Below are 12484 nucleotides of genomic sequence, written 5' to 3' on the forward strand. Positions count from 1 at the left end.
GAGGTGGCAGAGAGGGAGAATGACACTGCCTACTTCACCACTTTGCCTGAAGTCACCCTTTTACAAGTGCCTTAAAAAGGAGCTCAGTTATTCTCAATCTGGGATCGTGTGGCACTCACCTCCCAAGGTACTTCCTCTTGCTGGGACTGGTCCCCTTGCTGTCTCTCTGCTCCCCCTCTGGCAACCACGAGCACAGTGTCAGGCAGGGTTGGTAACAGATCGCTGGCCAGCTTTCATAAGTGTGGGGTTCAAACACCAAAAATTCTCTAAGAAGGACACCACGGGTCCTTTGGTGAAACACAAGAAGCCACATGTCAACTTAATTTTTGTTTTTAATGTGCACCATTTTTTAAATCTTTATTGGATTTGTTACATAGTATTGCTCCTGTATTATGTTTTGAGTTTCTGGCTGCAAGCCGTGTGGGATCTTAGCTTCCGTGATCAGGGAAGGAACCTGGGTCTTTCTTAACCACTGGACTGCCAGAGAAGTCTCCACATTACATTTTAGACACAGATCAATCGGGGGAAAAAAGGATACAGTAAGGGATACTAAAGATGTATGGTCAGACTTCCTGGAGGTCCAGTGGTTAAGACTCCATGCTTCCACTCAGGGGGCTTATGTTGGATCCCTGGTCAGGGAAGTTCCGCATCTCAGTGCACCCAAATTAAAAAAAAAGATAACTGAAAATGTAAAACTCTTAGAAGAAAACATAGGCAGCAGTATTTGTGACCATGGATTAGGCAACTATTTCTTCGATATGACATTTAAAGCATAAGTAACTGAAGAAAAAATAATAAAAAAAAATCTTGTCATTTTAATGGATGTCCAATTTAAGTTTCACAGTTGCTGCCTAAAAGATACTTACCTAGTGGCTCAGATGGTAAAATCTGCCTGCAATTCAGGAAGCCCAGTTCAATCCATGGGTGGGGAAGATCTCCTGGAGAAGGAAATGACAACCCTTCCAGGATTCTTGCCTAGAGAACTCCCATGGACAGAGGAGCCTGGCAGGCTACAGTCCATGGGGGTCACAGAGTCAGACACAACTGAGCAACTAACACTTTCATACTTTTCCCTCCTGGCAAATGCTGCACTGTGTGCCAGTTCCTTCTGCTGTTCAGAGGGAAAGCTGGGTTTCGCAAAGGACACACTCATCTTGCTTGGAAAAGTCCTAAAGCTTGACTAATAGACACCTGTGAACCAACTTCTCTGAGAACAGTTTTCAGCAGGATGTGTGGCACAGACTGACCTGTGTCATAAGCTGTGCCTTTGAGCAGATGACCGAACCCTCTAAGCCCCAGCTTGCTCAGCCATGAAGTAGGAATAGCGACATTGCTGGCTGCACCAGGTGTCCTGAGGGTCAGAAGCAAGTGGCTGGAGGCACGCACGGCCCGTGCCTGCAAGCAGCACCCAGCGCGCAGCGTCATCGTGACACTCCTTACTGTCTCCTTCACTCGCAGCATCACTCATACAGCAGTCCCAGAAAGAGTCACTGGTGTCGCTCCCCTTTCATGAAGGAGGAACCCCAGGGAGATTTAAAACGCTTGCCCAGTGCGACCTGACTCGATTTCTCCTGTAAACGTGTGCCCAAGGAGGGTGTGTTTTGTGCTCTGGGAGTGAATGCGTTGGCTCTGAGATAGCCCAAGTCAAGATTAGATGCTCCCCCTGCCCAGGTGTGCCAGGCCTCACCTGTTATCAGGAAGTAGCTCCTGGCCATACAGAAGCCCCAGAGTTCAGATCCTCTTGTGACCTGGGGCCCAAGAGGATTAGGAAGGAGGTGGCGCGCCGAGTGAGGGTTAGAAATAACGCTGGTAAAGTGAAGAACATATGTACTGTGTCCGATAATTGCTCATTTACGACCAGCCATGCTGGCCAGTGCTCCCCAAAACAGCAGTGCACACCTGGGAACGTGAGTTTCTGACTCTCATCCCAAGGCTGGTCCTGCGTCAGCTGGAGCCACAAAGTCCACATCTGTCTCCATCCTCCTGTCAAGGCTGTGCCAGGGGAGCAGGCCACAGCCTGTCTGGCACTAATCCAGTAAGCGCTAGAACAAGGTCAAGGAGTTGCAATCTGCCTCTTCTTGTAGAATTTGCCAGCCCGTAGCCAAAAGGCAAGGCCTAGCCCAGCACCTGGCCTGTGCTAAAGAAGATATGTTGCCTGACCAAGTGATCCAACATCATTCTGCACATGGAGAAACGGATTTTTTTTTTTTTTTTTTGCCCTGGGTTCCTTTCTACCCTGATCCCATTATAATAAAACGATTAACTTCCAAAGTAGCTCTAAGGTGACTGTTTTCTTAAACCACATGGGTCTTCCTTTCCCACAGCCAACCTCAGTCATCACATCTCCATCTGTTCACTGTCCCCCCACCAAAGACATTCCACCCCACCCTGACACCACACCACCCTCTCTGGAACACGAGGGCACTCTCTGCCCTTTTACCTGCCAGCCTGTCTTCAGCCCCTTTTCAGAACCGATTCATTTCCTGTTAGAGCTTGTTCTTTCCCTCCTGTGGGCTCTACTCCAATTCAAATCATGGGTCATGACCAGTTCTTTCCTCTTTCAAGGTTGCTGTGTCCTCATCTGAGGTTGCGGGGAGGGAGGGTCTGGGCCAGGATGGTCTCGAAGGCCTCCACAGGTCAAAGGTCGCCATCTCCCAGGTCTCTCTGTGCCTTGATAAAAGTTTTGATTTTGTTTTGGCTTGCGGGATTGAACCCAGACCCTCGGCAGGGAAAGCGCAGAGTCCTAACCACTGGACTGCCAAGGAATTCCCAAAACAAGGAGGTTGGACTCAATCCAAAGAAGGCAAAAGTGGTTCCTCGATTATTTTCTTGATTCTTGCTCTTCATACTTACAAGCAGCCTTGTCAACAGTGTTTTCTTGCCCTTTTCCTCTGTAGACTGTAGACTGCTTTGGGATTACGTCTATCAATTGCTTTCTGACAGCCGGTACGAAAACTTCATCCGATGGGAGGACAAAGAATCCAAAATATTCCGGATAGTGGATCCCAATGGACTGGCTCGACTGTGGGGAAACCATAAGGTAAAAAGAGCATCAGACATTTGTTCCATAAACTAGGGCCCAAATCCAGTTTTTGTCCCTGGGTTGGAGGGTAATTGTCTGTCTTCTGCTTCCTAAGTCAGCCTGTAATTATTCAGTTTATTCCTCACTGGACAAACAATTAAGACAGTTGCAAGGGGAAGGAAGTAATTAAAGATGCCCCTTTCCGTGTGTCCTGTGCCAGGCTGCAGTTAACTCAGCATCTCCCAGTCTGATCGGCCTCGCGATGAGTACCCATCATGCCCCCATCACGGCCTGGTCTGCTGCTGCCCACGCCAGCATTAAGAGCTGGGGACCAGAGATGCACTGCGGCACTTTGTAACTCACGAGGGGCCTTTGGGAGGTGTCGCTTCTGTTCCACTCCATTAGACACTCCCATGGTCACTAAAGTCCGGTTCAACACAGAAAATCCTTCTCCTCTGACTGTGAAACATCTCCCTGAAAAGCAAACCCTGCAGGAATTCTGACTGCCCCACAGTTTTTCCAGCTTGGGAAGAGGGACTAGAATTTAAAAGATTTAGTCTTTTATAGTTAAAAAAGAAAATCGTTAAAGTACATAGATGTAAAAGGTGGGCAAAACAACCTCAACATCACGGATAGATGAACGGATAATGAAATCGAGCTATATACACACAATGGAGTATTATTACGCTTTTATAAGAGATTTGGCTGCATGTGGCAACGTGGATGAACCTTGAGGACAGGATGCTGAGTGAAATAAGCCAGTCACAGAAAGACAAATACTGTCTGATTTCACTTAAATGAAGTTAGATCTAAAATAGACAAATTTCACTGAGTCCAAGAGTGGACTGGTGTTGCCAGGGGTTGGGAAGGGGGGGAGACATGGGGAGTTACCAACCAGTGGACAGAAAGCTTCCATTAATCAAGATGAGTAAGTTCTAGAGTCTGCTGTACAACAGTGTACCTATATATAATACAGTGTATTAAGTGCTGTATTACCCACTTAAAACTTTAAGAGGATAGATCTCTTGTTTGGTGATCTTATCACAGTAAAATAAAAGAGTTCCCCTGTTTTAAAAAAAAAAAAAAATTGAGATAAATCAGTATTCCTACTTAAAAAAAAGTCACCAAGATCCAGGCCTGGCCACAGGCAGATTGACACGGGACAGAGCTAACAAGAGACCATGAAGGCCCCGCTCCAGATCAGCCAAAGAGGAGGGCCCAGCGGGCCCCTGCCGAGCTCTGCCCCAGCTGCAGTTTCCCGGACGGCAGGCAGCCCGTGCTCTGGCCCCGCTAAGGAGACCCTGCCAGAGGCCATGACCAAATATGGCCAGGCCCCACGGACACCCTCCATCCCGTGAGTCACTGAGAAAAATCGCTCCACAGCTCCTACAGGGTGCCCTTGCCCCAGGGCTCGGGACCGCTCTATTCTTGCTTCCACAACAGGAATTTAAACAAAAAAAAATCTCTTCCTTAAAATGACAAACGAGAAGCACAAGTTTGAGAAAGGTCACTTTTTTGTGTGTTGTTTTTTCTCTTTTAAAAAGGGCAAAAGGAAGAGAAATTCTCTGTGGGTCAGAAGGTGAAGGATGACCCCAGATAGGGGGACCCGCAGGAAATTCCTCGGGCACGACAGAGCGTGGTCCTGGGAGAGGAAGTCGGGGAGGCCGAGGCGGGATGTGCTTTGTTGGCTGCACTCACCTTAGGAGAGACCCCGGCCAGGAACACGTGGGACAAAGCCCGGGGTGGGCCTGGCTGGGTCACGGGAGCACCCTGTGGAGCTGGATGTGAATAACTCCTCCAGCGCCTATTTCTGAGGCTCATTTCATTGTGTCTTTGTGCTTTTTTTTTTCTCTCTCTTCCTCCTTTGAACAAACAGAACAGAACAAACATGACCTATGAGAAAATGTCCAGAGCCCTGCGCCACTACTACAAACTAAACATTATCAGGAAGGAGCCGGGACAAAGGCTTTTGTTCAGGTAGCACTTCCTTTTTCTCCTTTCCTTCTTCTGGGAGGATATTGTTTTCTTGAAATAAGACAGAGGAGGGAGACTGTTGAGGTCTCTACCTGCCTATCTGATCCTCAAAGCCATCACTGCTGCTCACTGGAGACAAGGTTGCTGGTTGGTTAGAATTAAAAAAAAAAATTTTTTTTTGTTTATCTCTGTCCTAGAAGAAAGCCAAAAGTAAATCAACAGTCTGACTCACCTTTAAAATAATGCAGTGATCAAACAGTATTATCTGGCATTTATATCCAATATAGTTAAAGGGAGCAATCAGAGGAGGTAATGGCAAAGAAAGGGACTAAACAAACCTCGACCTCTAGGTTGCCAACACTGGACCGGTGTTTGTCATGACCTGTTAGTGAGTCATAAAACAGATTTAATGAATCAGTTTTTTGTTTTTTTAATGAAATAGAACAGAACTGAATACGAAAGGATAGAGTTGAAAATATCAGACTGTGTCATATGAATTAAGAGTGTGGATTCATGAAAATTGTGTTTCTGGGGTAGTCGGATGTGTATGTGAGCACGTGTGTGATGAGTCATAGTGTAAAATATATTTATGACAATGCATTGTAAATATCTGCAAGCTGCTGGACTAGACATTCCTCTTTCCAGAATTGCTCCTAGCTTACAAGTTCTAACCACTTAACCTACCACCATAGATTGTGATTCCCAGGGAATCACATACAGTTAGAAGAGGGAGAAGAAGGTATCTAAGGGACCAATCAGGAGAGGAAGACATAGCCCTCTGACCCTGGTGGTAATTGATGTGTTGAGACCACGTGAAACTGAGGAGAAGGTGGGCCCCAGACCTTAGGTTCTGGGTTTTGGCAAGTGGGACAGAAGAGAGTTACAGATGGGGCTTGAGATGTGGATTGGGGTAGAAAGAGACGGAATGACACTATGAGTGCATGAGCTCACTGGGATAATTATCCAGAAGAGCAGAGAACCTGGGTGTGAGTGCTGGGAAGGCATGGTAACTTAGGGGCAGTAAAAATAATTGTGATCTTCAAAAGAAACAGAGAAGGCTTTTCAAGAGCTGGAAACAGAATAAAATGCAAAAAAGAACCCTCCGTTCTCTGGCTCTGCTGATGCCTTCTCTTCATCCTCCACCCTAAACTCAGTCCTTGGCTTCTGTTCCTCCCACGCTATACTAGTTTCCTGGATGAATGGATCCCATGACACAGCTTAGTTATCACCTCCATGATGGGGCTCTCAAGTCTCTACATGCAGCTGTAAAATCTCCCTGGAATTCTAAATCTTAACACATTATTGACCAGGGGATTTTTACAGAATCGAATTTGTTATGGAATTGAAGTACTGAAACACTCCAATCAATAACATTCGGGTAACAAAAGATGTATGAGTAAGTCTCTGATCAGGAAGTGATTAATGTTCAAGAGCTTCTTGTAAGAAAGATCCACTTAAATATCACATTAGTATCTCAGACATGAAATGTTCAAGACCAGCCTTCTTCCTATACTGGACATCCCCCTACCCTCAGAATTCCTGTTACATCAGCAGTGGCATCACCATTGTTTAAGCAACCAGCCTTTACACCAGAGTTATCTTTGAGCCTTCCTACATCCCAATCCCCCCTGTGCTGGACTGTCCACTGGCTCCGTTCCTACTCCAGTCTGTGTTGCAGGGGCTAGAAGACTGGGAACCTCATTTCCTGAGATTCCTTACCACCAGGTTCCAGGTTAGAATCTACCAATGGCAAGTACTCCCATGAGACCTGGAAGAGGAAAGCAAGGCAGACACATTATTATTGCTTCCCAGGCAGTGGAGGCTGATGTCTGTTCTTCACAACTGACACCTAGATTCAGCAGTCTCTCCCTCTGGTCCATTCCCCTGGCACCTAGATTCTTAATACACATTGCCAGCTGCCCTCCAACACTAATATGGTTCCCTCTGTTAGAAATGGAAATCACTAACATTTTAAACATATAAACCACCAAGTCTACCTCAGGGCTACTTCTCTTTATGAGGCCACCTTCAGTGGCTCAAACACACCCAAATATCTTCTTCCATCATCTCTTGAGTTCCCTTGGCCCTATGCCACACCGTGATTTACGTTTTTAATAGCTGTACATGTGCACTCCTCCCCACAAGTAGGTCATAAGCTCCTAGAAGGTAGAGGGTTACATCTTATAGCAGTTTAATATAACCTCAGGAGGCTTTCAATGATGTTTCTGGACAAGCCTGGTGGGAAGTATCAGGAACTTAATATGGAAGAGCCATCCAAAGATAGGGTCAGACACAGCACATCTGAGGACTCAGCCTGGAGGGGGTGATTAGTGACTTCAGATGTCAAGGGAGAAGTTTTAGCTACAGGATAAAAGAGGAAGACAGGCTGCAGATGCTGCAGATTACCCTGCTTGAAAAGATGAGCAATAATGAGCAGAAAAGTAGTCAGAGGTGAAAGGCTCACAGGCTTCCAGTAGTGATTTCAATAAGACAGAAGGAAAGAAGAGCACTGTTTGTGATAAGGGATTAGTCATTTTTGAGGAAATGAATGTCGAAAACCAGACTCGCCCCAAAACGAAGGCTTCTCAGTATGGAACCGGGTATGTAATTGAGTAAAGTGTTCAGTTGTAGGGACACTTGGAGATTTTCGGCTCTTTGATGGTGAGACCAAGCTCAGAGAATGAGTCAGTCTCAGACAGGGGAAGGAGTCAAGAAGGTTCCAAACAAAGGCAAAGCTAAAGGTTTGGAGGTCAGCATGAGCTGTGACTTGCATCAGAAAAAAAGACTGGCCGGACTGGAACAGAGTTCACGCTTGTAAACAGTGGAACGCAGGAGTTTCCTGGGTTGAGATGACAGAGAGGCCCAAGGAGCAGGCCAAAGAGTGAATCCTTGACAAGTCGTCATAGGCTTTTGAATGTGGAATGAGGACAGAAAATGCCTGTTCTAAGACAGGTCATATGGTACCGGGCAGAGTATAGGGGAAGGGAATGGTGTGTAGGCTGTGGAAAGGGCCTTCCTACCGTAAGGATGGAACGTTTGCACCCAGGCTCCCTTCCTGAACCACGGTCATGGTCAGAATGTGCCACTGATGTTAATTCCAAATGAACCCAGCGACCAAGAAGATGAGGCTTGCTGCAGGCACCCAGCTGCCAAGGAAGACAGAATAAAGGGAGTGAATGGCTAGCATTTAGGGTGCATCAGTGATAATGCGAAAAAATGTCTTTCTCTTGGCCTTTCGAATTTCCAAAAGCTCCACTATCTGGCCCTGTTACCCAAGCTTTCCATCCAGCATTTAATTGTATCCTTCAAGTTAGATTCGATGGGTGTATATCTCCCAGGGTCCTCTCGGATGGCCGTGCAGGAATGCATTGCCTGCTCCATCTTCTTCACCATCCTCCCAGCCTTTTTTATAGTTATTTTGCCAGCTTTCAAGTAGTGAGAGCCCAGGTTATCGTTTTCTAAGAAAATGCTAGGTTAGCATTAACGACCAGGTTCAGTAGCCCACCAGCTACGTAAAGGTAATGAGCCCCTCTTTTTTAAAGAATTCAAGGTGAAGACAGCTTTAGGGAACTGTAACCTCTTCATGCCACCGTTTCCTCTCCCAAAGGTTTATGAAGACCCCAGATGAAATCATGAGTGGCCGAACAGACCGTCTGGAGCACCTTGAGTCCCAGGAGCTGGATGAACAAATATACCAAGAAGATGAGTGTTGAAGGAAGTGGTTCCCAGCTTAGTGGGCCAGCAGCCAAGGGCACCCTCCTCCCCAGGATGGATGGGGCAAGATGAAGCAGCAAAGAAGAGACATGGATGTGGCAGTACCACTCCTCTCGCCCAGCGCGAGGGACCCCGCGGAGCACCTTAGACAAACCACTCAGCAAAGGCGGCGCTGGAATTCTGGCCGAGGGCACCAGCCTGGGACTCACGTTCGTGGTTCCTTCTCGATCGGAATCTCTTGTCTGTGATTCCTCCCCTCCCCCTCCACCTATTGTTAGTTTCATGGTGTTTTTGTTCTTTTTTTTTTAAAAAGACCATGCAGTTTGACTTTTCATCATTCATATAGGGGAAGACATCTGAGGCTGTTTTCCTATGGAAATGCATATCTGTTATATATATATATATCTATTTTTTGCAAATCTCACAAAGTGCAGAAGCCCAGCTGGTCAGGAGAGAGAATATTTGCAAAAGGGTTCAGGTTCCTCTTGACCCTGCCATGTGGATCAAGTTTGTTCCCATTGCTGTTGGGTCTTGGCTGGAAAAAAGAAAAAAAAAATGCTCTTACAAAAGATAAAGTGAAAAAGGAGAGCTCTCTTCTTCTCTCTCTGGCTCCCTTCCCTTCCTGGTCCCCACTCTGTCCTCCCTCCTCACTGGCTGTTGAACTTAAGATGCCCTTTCAGCAGAGTTCAGCCTCATGGAGAGCCTTGGGAATTTTCAGCACCTGTACATTGGAATATGTGGTCTGGGTGCTTTGCAGCTGGCACCACAAAAATCAGTCCAGCATCCCAGCATCTGGCTCCCTGCCGGAGAGGCCCCAGAGATGCTGCAGTCCTCTGGAAAGATACATGTGAGACCAGCAGCCCCAGTGGGCTGTGAGGACCATGAGGCTTGGTGGTTCCCCAAAGCATAAGGCTGTCCAGATTATCTGGAAGCCCCAGCTTCATAAGATTAGTTTGCAAGTGCTGCCGAGCAAAAAAAAAAAAAAAAAAAAGACAGCACAAGCCTTATGGTCCAGAAACTAGATGACAAGTCTTTGGTGGTGGTGTGGATTATCCCAGAGCAGTTTACAGAGGGTCTTCTCTGCTCTATCCCAAAGGCCATCTTGCAGTCAGTTTCATATCCTCACTTAATTTTTTTTTGCCCTCAATTCCTAGCATTTTTTTTTTAAGTTTCCTGGTCCCCACGGGACACAGGGCATTTGAGAGGGAGGATCCAGGAGTGTGTCGTCTCAGTTGTCAGTGGTGTTTGCCAAGCCTGGGCAGACGGGAAATTCCTCAGATTCCTCACTTTTTCCCTTTTTCCTTCTTCCCTTGCTGTGTTTCAAAATGGACTCGTGCGTGGCTTTTTCACCTCAAAGTAAGATCAGTCACATCTTATGAGGAAGGTGCCACCTCTTAGTACTTTTGATGATAACAGATATTTTTAGAAAGCTCTTGTTAGATTTTTTTTTTCCTTTTCTAGCCACTTAAATCAACTCTTCCAATACAGGCTCAGAATCCAATATTAGGAGTACGGTCTTTTTTTACTGGGAAAGATTAGACCTGCCTTACAAAGCACCCATTCCTGGTTTCTCTCTGCTTCTTCTACTCCATTGGGTGAGCATCTCGTGGCCCCCCAGGGTACGTGTCTGCACTCTCAGCAGCACTTGCAGATGAAGCCAGCAGACCTCCAGGCATGTCCTCAAGCCATTTCTGATGGAGCCAGGCAGGCTGGGGTTGTGGGCACACAGGCAGGAGGAATTCTCCCATCCCCTCCGCCACCCCCCAGCCCTACCGACAAGGACACCAGCCTGCAGGGAGTGGGAGGGGACAAACAGATTGACTGTTGTTCAAGGACACTGGAAACGTACTGCCTCTTATGCGACCACAGAGAGATGCATGGAGGTGGCCGGCCTCCTCCCACCATCGCACACTCCCCCTCTAGTCCACCTTCTAGAATGCTGGGCCTGAAGTGAGGTCAGGGACCTCCAGTGTGGGCTCAAGGGTCCCCTGATGAAGGAAGGGTTTGGGATCAGTCTGCTCGAATGGGGATGAAACCCAGCATGCTACAGATGTCTTTCAAGAGTGTCAGCAGCACACAGGGATAACCTTCCAGCCTGGAAGGTGACTGATGTTGGCTCTCAAACAGGGAGATTAAGCCAAATACCTGGGGAAGTCACTGAGTTGAAGAGCTGGAGAGAGAGGGTGGATCATCACTGAGGCTTTTTGTGTCTTGTGACATCAGAGACCTGGGTGTGTTGCTGCTCTTCCCTGAGATCAGAGCATCTCACTCCGTTCACCCAGGTGTAAGGACTCAGGCTCTTGTGGGCCAAAGAATCTTAACAGTTGAACTGTGGAGGGGAAATTCCCCTTTACCCCTAGGGTTTCTGTATTTAAAGCAATATCCTCTAAGAGTCTGTAAGACATAGGCTGGCACTATCAGCCACTTGGAGAAATAGAAGGTGTCAACTCCAATCCAGTCTTTATTGTCCATCTGGATATTACTGTTACTGGTTTTCTGTTCATTCCCTTAATGGCAGAGGTTCTTCTCATTGGTTCTTTGAGGGAATCTTTGAGTGATGCTGACAGTAGGGACACAGCATGTCCACAGCAGGCCCGAAAGATTGCAGGTTCAGTTTAGCCAACTTGGGTGGAGCACCTGCTCGACACTGAGACCCAAGAGTCAGGCACCATCCTTGCCCTCCGAGAGCTCACCTTCTTCCTGCAGAATCTTTCCAGCATGAAATGTCTCACTTCAACACTAAGCACCAGGGGTGATGAAAATCTCACCCGGGGCCAAATCAAGGGTACGTTCATGGTCGGAATAGTTGGCCCTTCCGTGCTGCCATCATGGGAGCTCTTGGCTTGCAGCATGAGAAACTGGGAAAGGAAGATGCAGAACAGTGCTGCAGGAGCAACCTTACCCACCAGCAGTGTCCGAGGCGGACATTCTCGCCTGGACTTGAAATTCTCTAGCATCTTCTCTTCCCTACACCTTGAGGTAGCCAGGGTGTCTCCTTTCCATCAGAAGAAAGCAGTGGCAAATGGCTGGACTGGCTCCAGGGGAGTAATGTTATCTCTAAGATCTTTCTGTCCCCAGGTGACTTTGTCTTGCCTGAGGTAGCATCAGGGATGTTCTGAATCCTTTGGCGGGTGGGCATGTCCCTACGATCCTTTGGCGCGTGCGGGTGGGCATGTCCCTATGAGCAATGAGGAGTAACAACTAATGGATTACTCTCCTTTCAACAGTACGTTTAGAACCCTCTGCTCCATTATCTTCCTACACTGATACTTTGTCCAGATGAGAATGTAGATTTAGCTGAAACTTAAAAGGCCATGACAGGATGTACCTAAATGCCCAAGTAACCACCACCTCCACCATTCACTGCCTAGGATCCAACATATGTTTGAAACCTTAGCTCTCCTTTTGAAGAAGGGAAATCTGAGTGTCAGGCCATGTGACTTGTCCCAGGAGCAGACAGCATGCCAGGGTCAGAATTAGGACTGGGATCCAGCCCCGGTTATCCCTCAATCTGACCCATTCCCACCAAGGAAGCTGAAGATAAAAATTTGGGGAAACACTCAAAGAACAAAGGGCAGTTTCTTCGCCCAAGCATTCGGTGCTAGTTTTCACCCACTCAGCCTGTTCCTTTTTTGAGCAGTAATGAACGGATTGATCCAAGGAGCCGTGGCAGGTGAGCTGGGGGCGGGGGTGGTAACAGTGGTCCCTGCAAACCACAGAAGACTAATCTGATTCTCTTTTGGCCTCATCTGCATCAACACTAAACAACACCCG

The 12484-nt window shown here is 47.3% G+C and overlaps 1 protein-coding gene across 2 annotated transcripts in view; it reads left to right on the forward strand.

Moving 5' to 3' along the window:
- Window positions 1-9256, forward strand: part of ETV6 (ETS variant transcription factor 6) — a 285447-nt gene extending 276191 nt beyond the window's left edge. For both annotated transcript variants that reach the window (XM_040235194.1, XM_040235195.1), the window contains exons 6-8: window positions 2898-3040; window positions 4899-4999; window positions 8604-9256. In XM_040235194.1, the coding sequence (XP_040091128.1) occupies window positions 2898-3040; window positions 4899-4999; window positions 8604-8709 (350 nt within the window). In that variant the 3' untranslated portion in view covers window positions 8710-9256. The remainder of the gene's footprint in view (window positions 1-2897; window positions 3041-4898; window positions 5000-8603) is intronic.
- Window positions 9257-12484: the final 3228 nt, after the last annotated feature.

Source organism: Oryx dammah, unplaced genomic scaffold (genome assembly GCF_014754425.2).
Source record: "Oryx dammah isolate SB20612 unplaced genomic scaffold, SCBI_Odam_1.1 HiC_scaffold_29, whole genome shotgun sequence".
NCBI lineage: Eukaryota > Metazoa > Chordata > Mammalia > Artiodactyla > Bovidae > Oryx > Oryx dammah.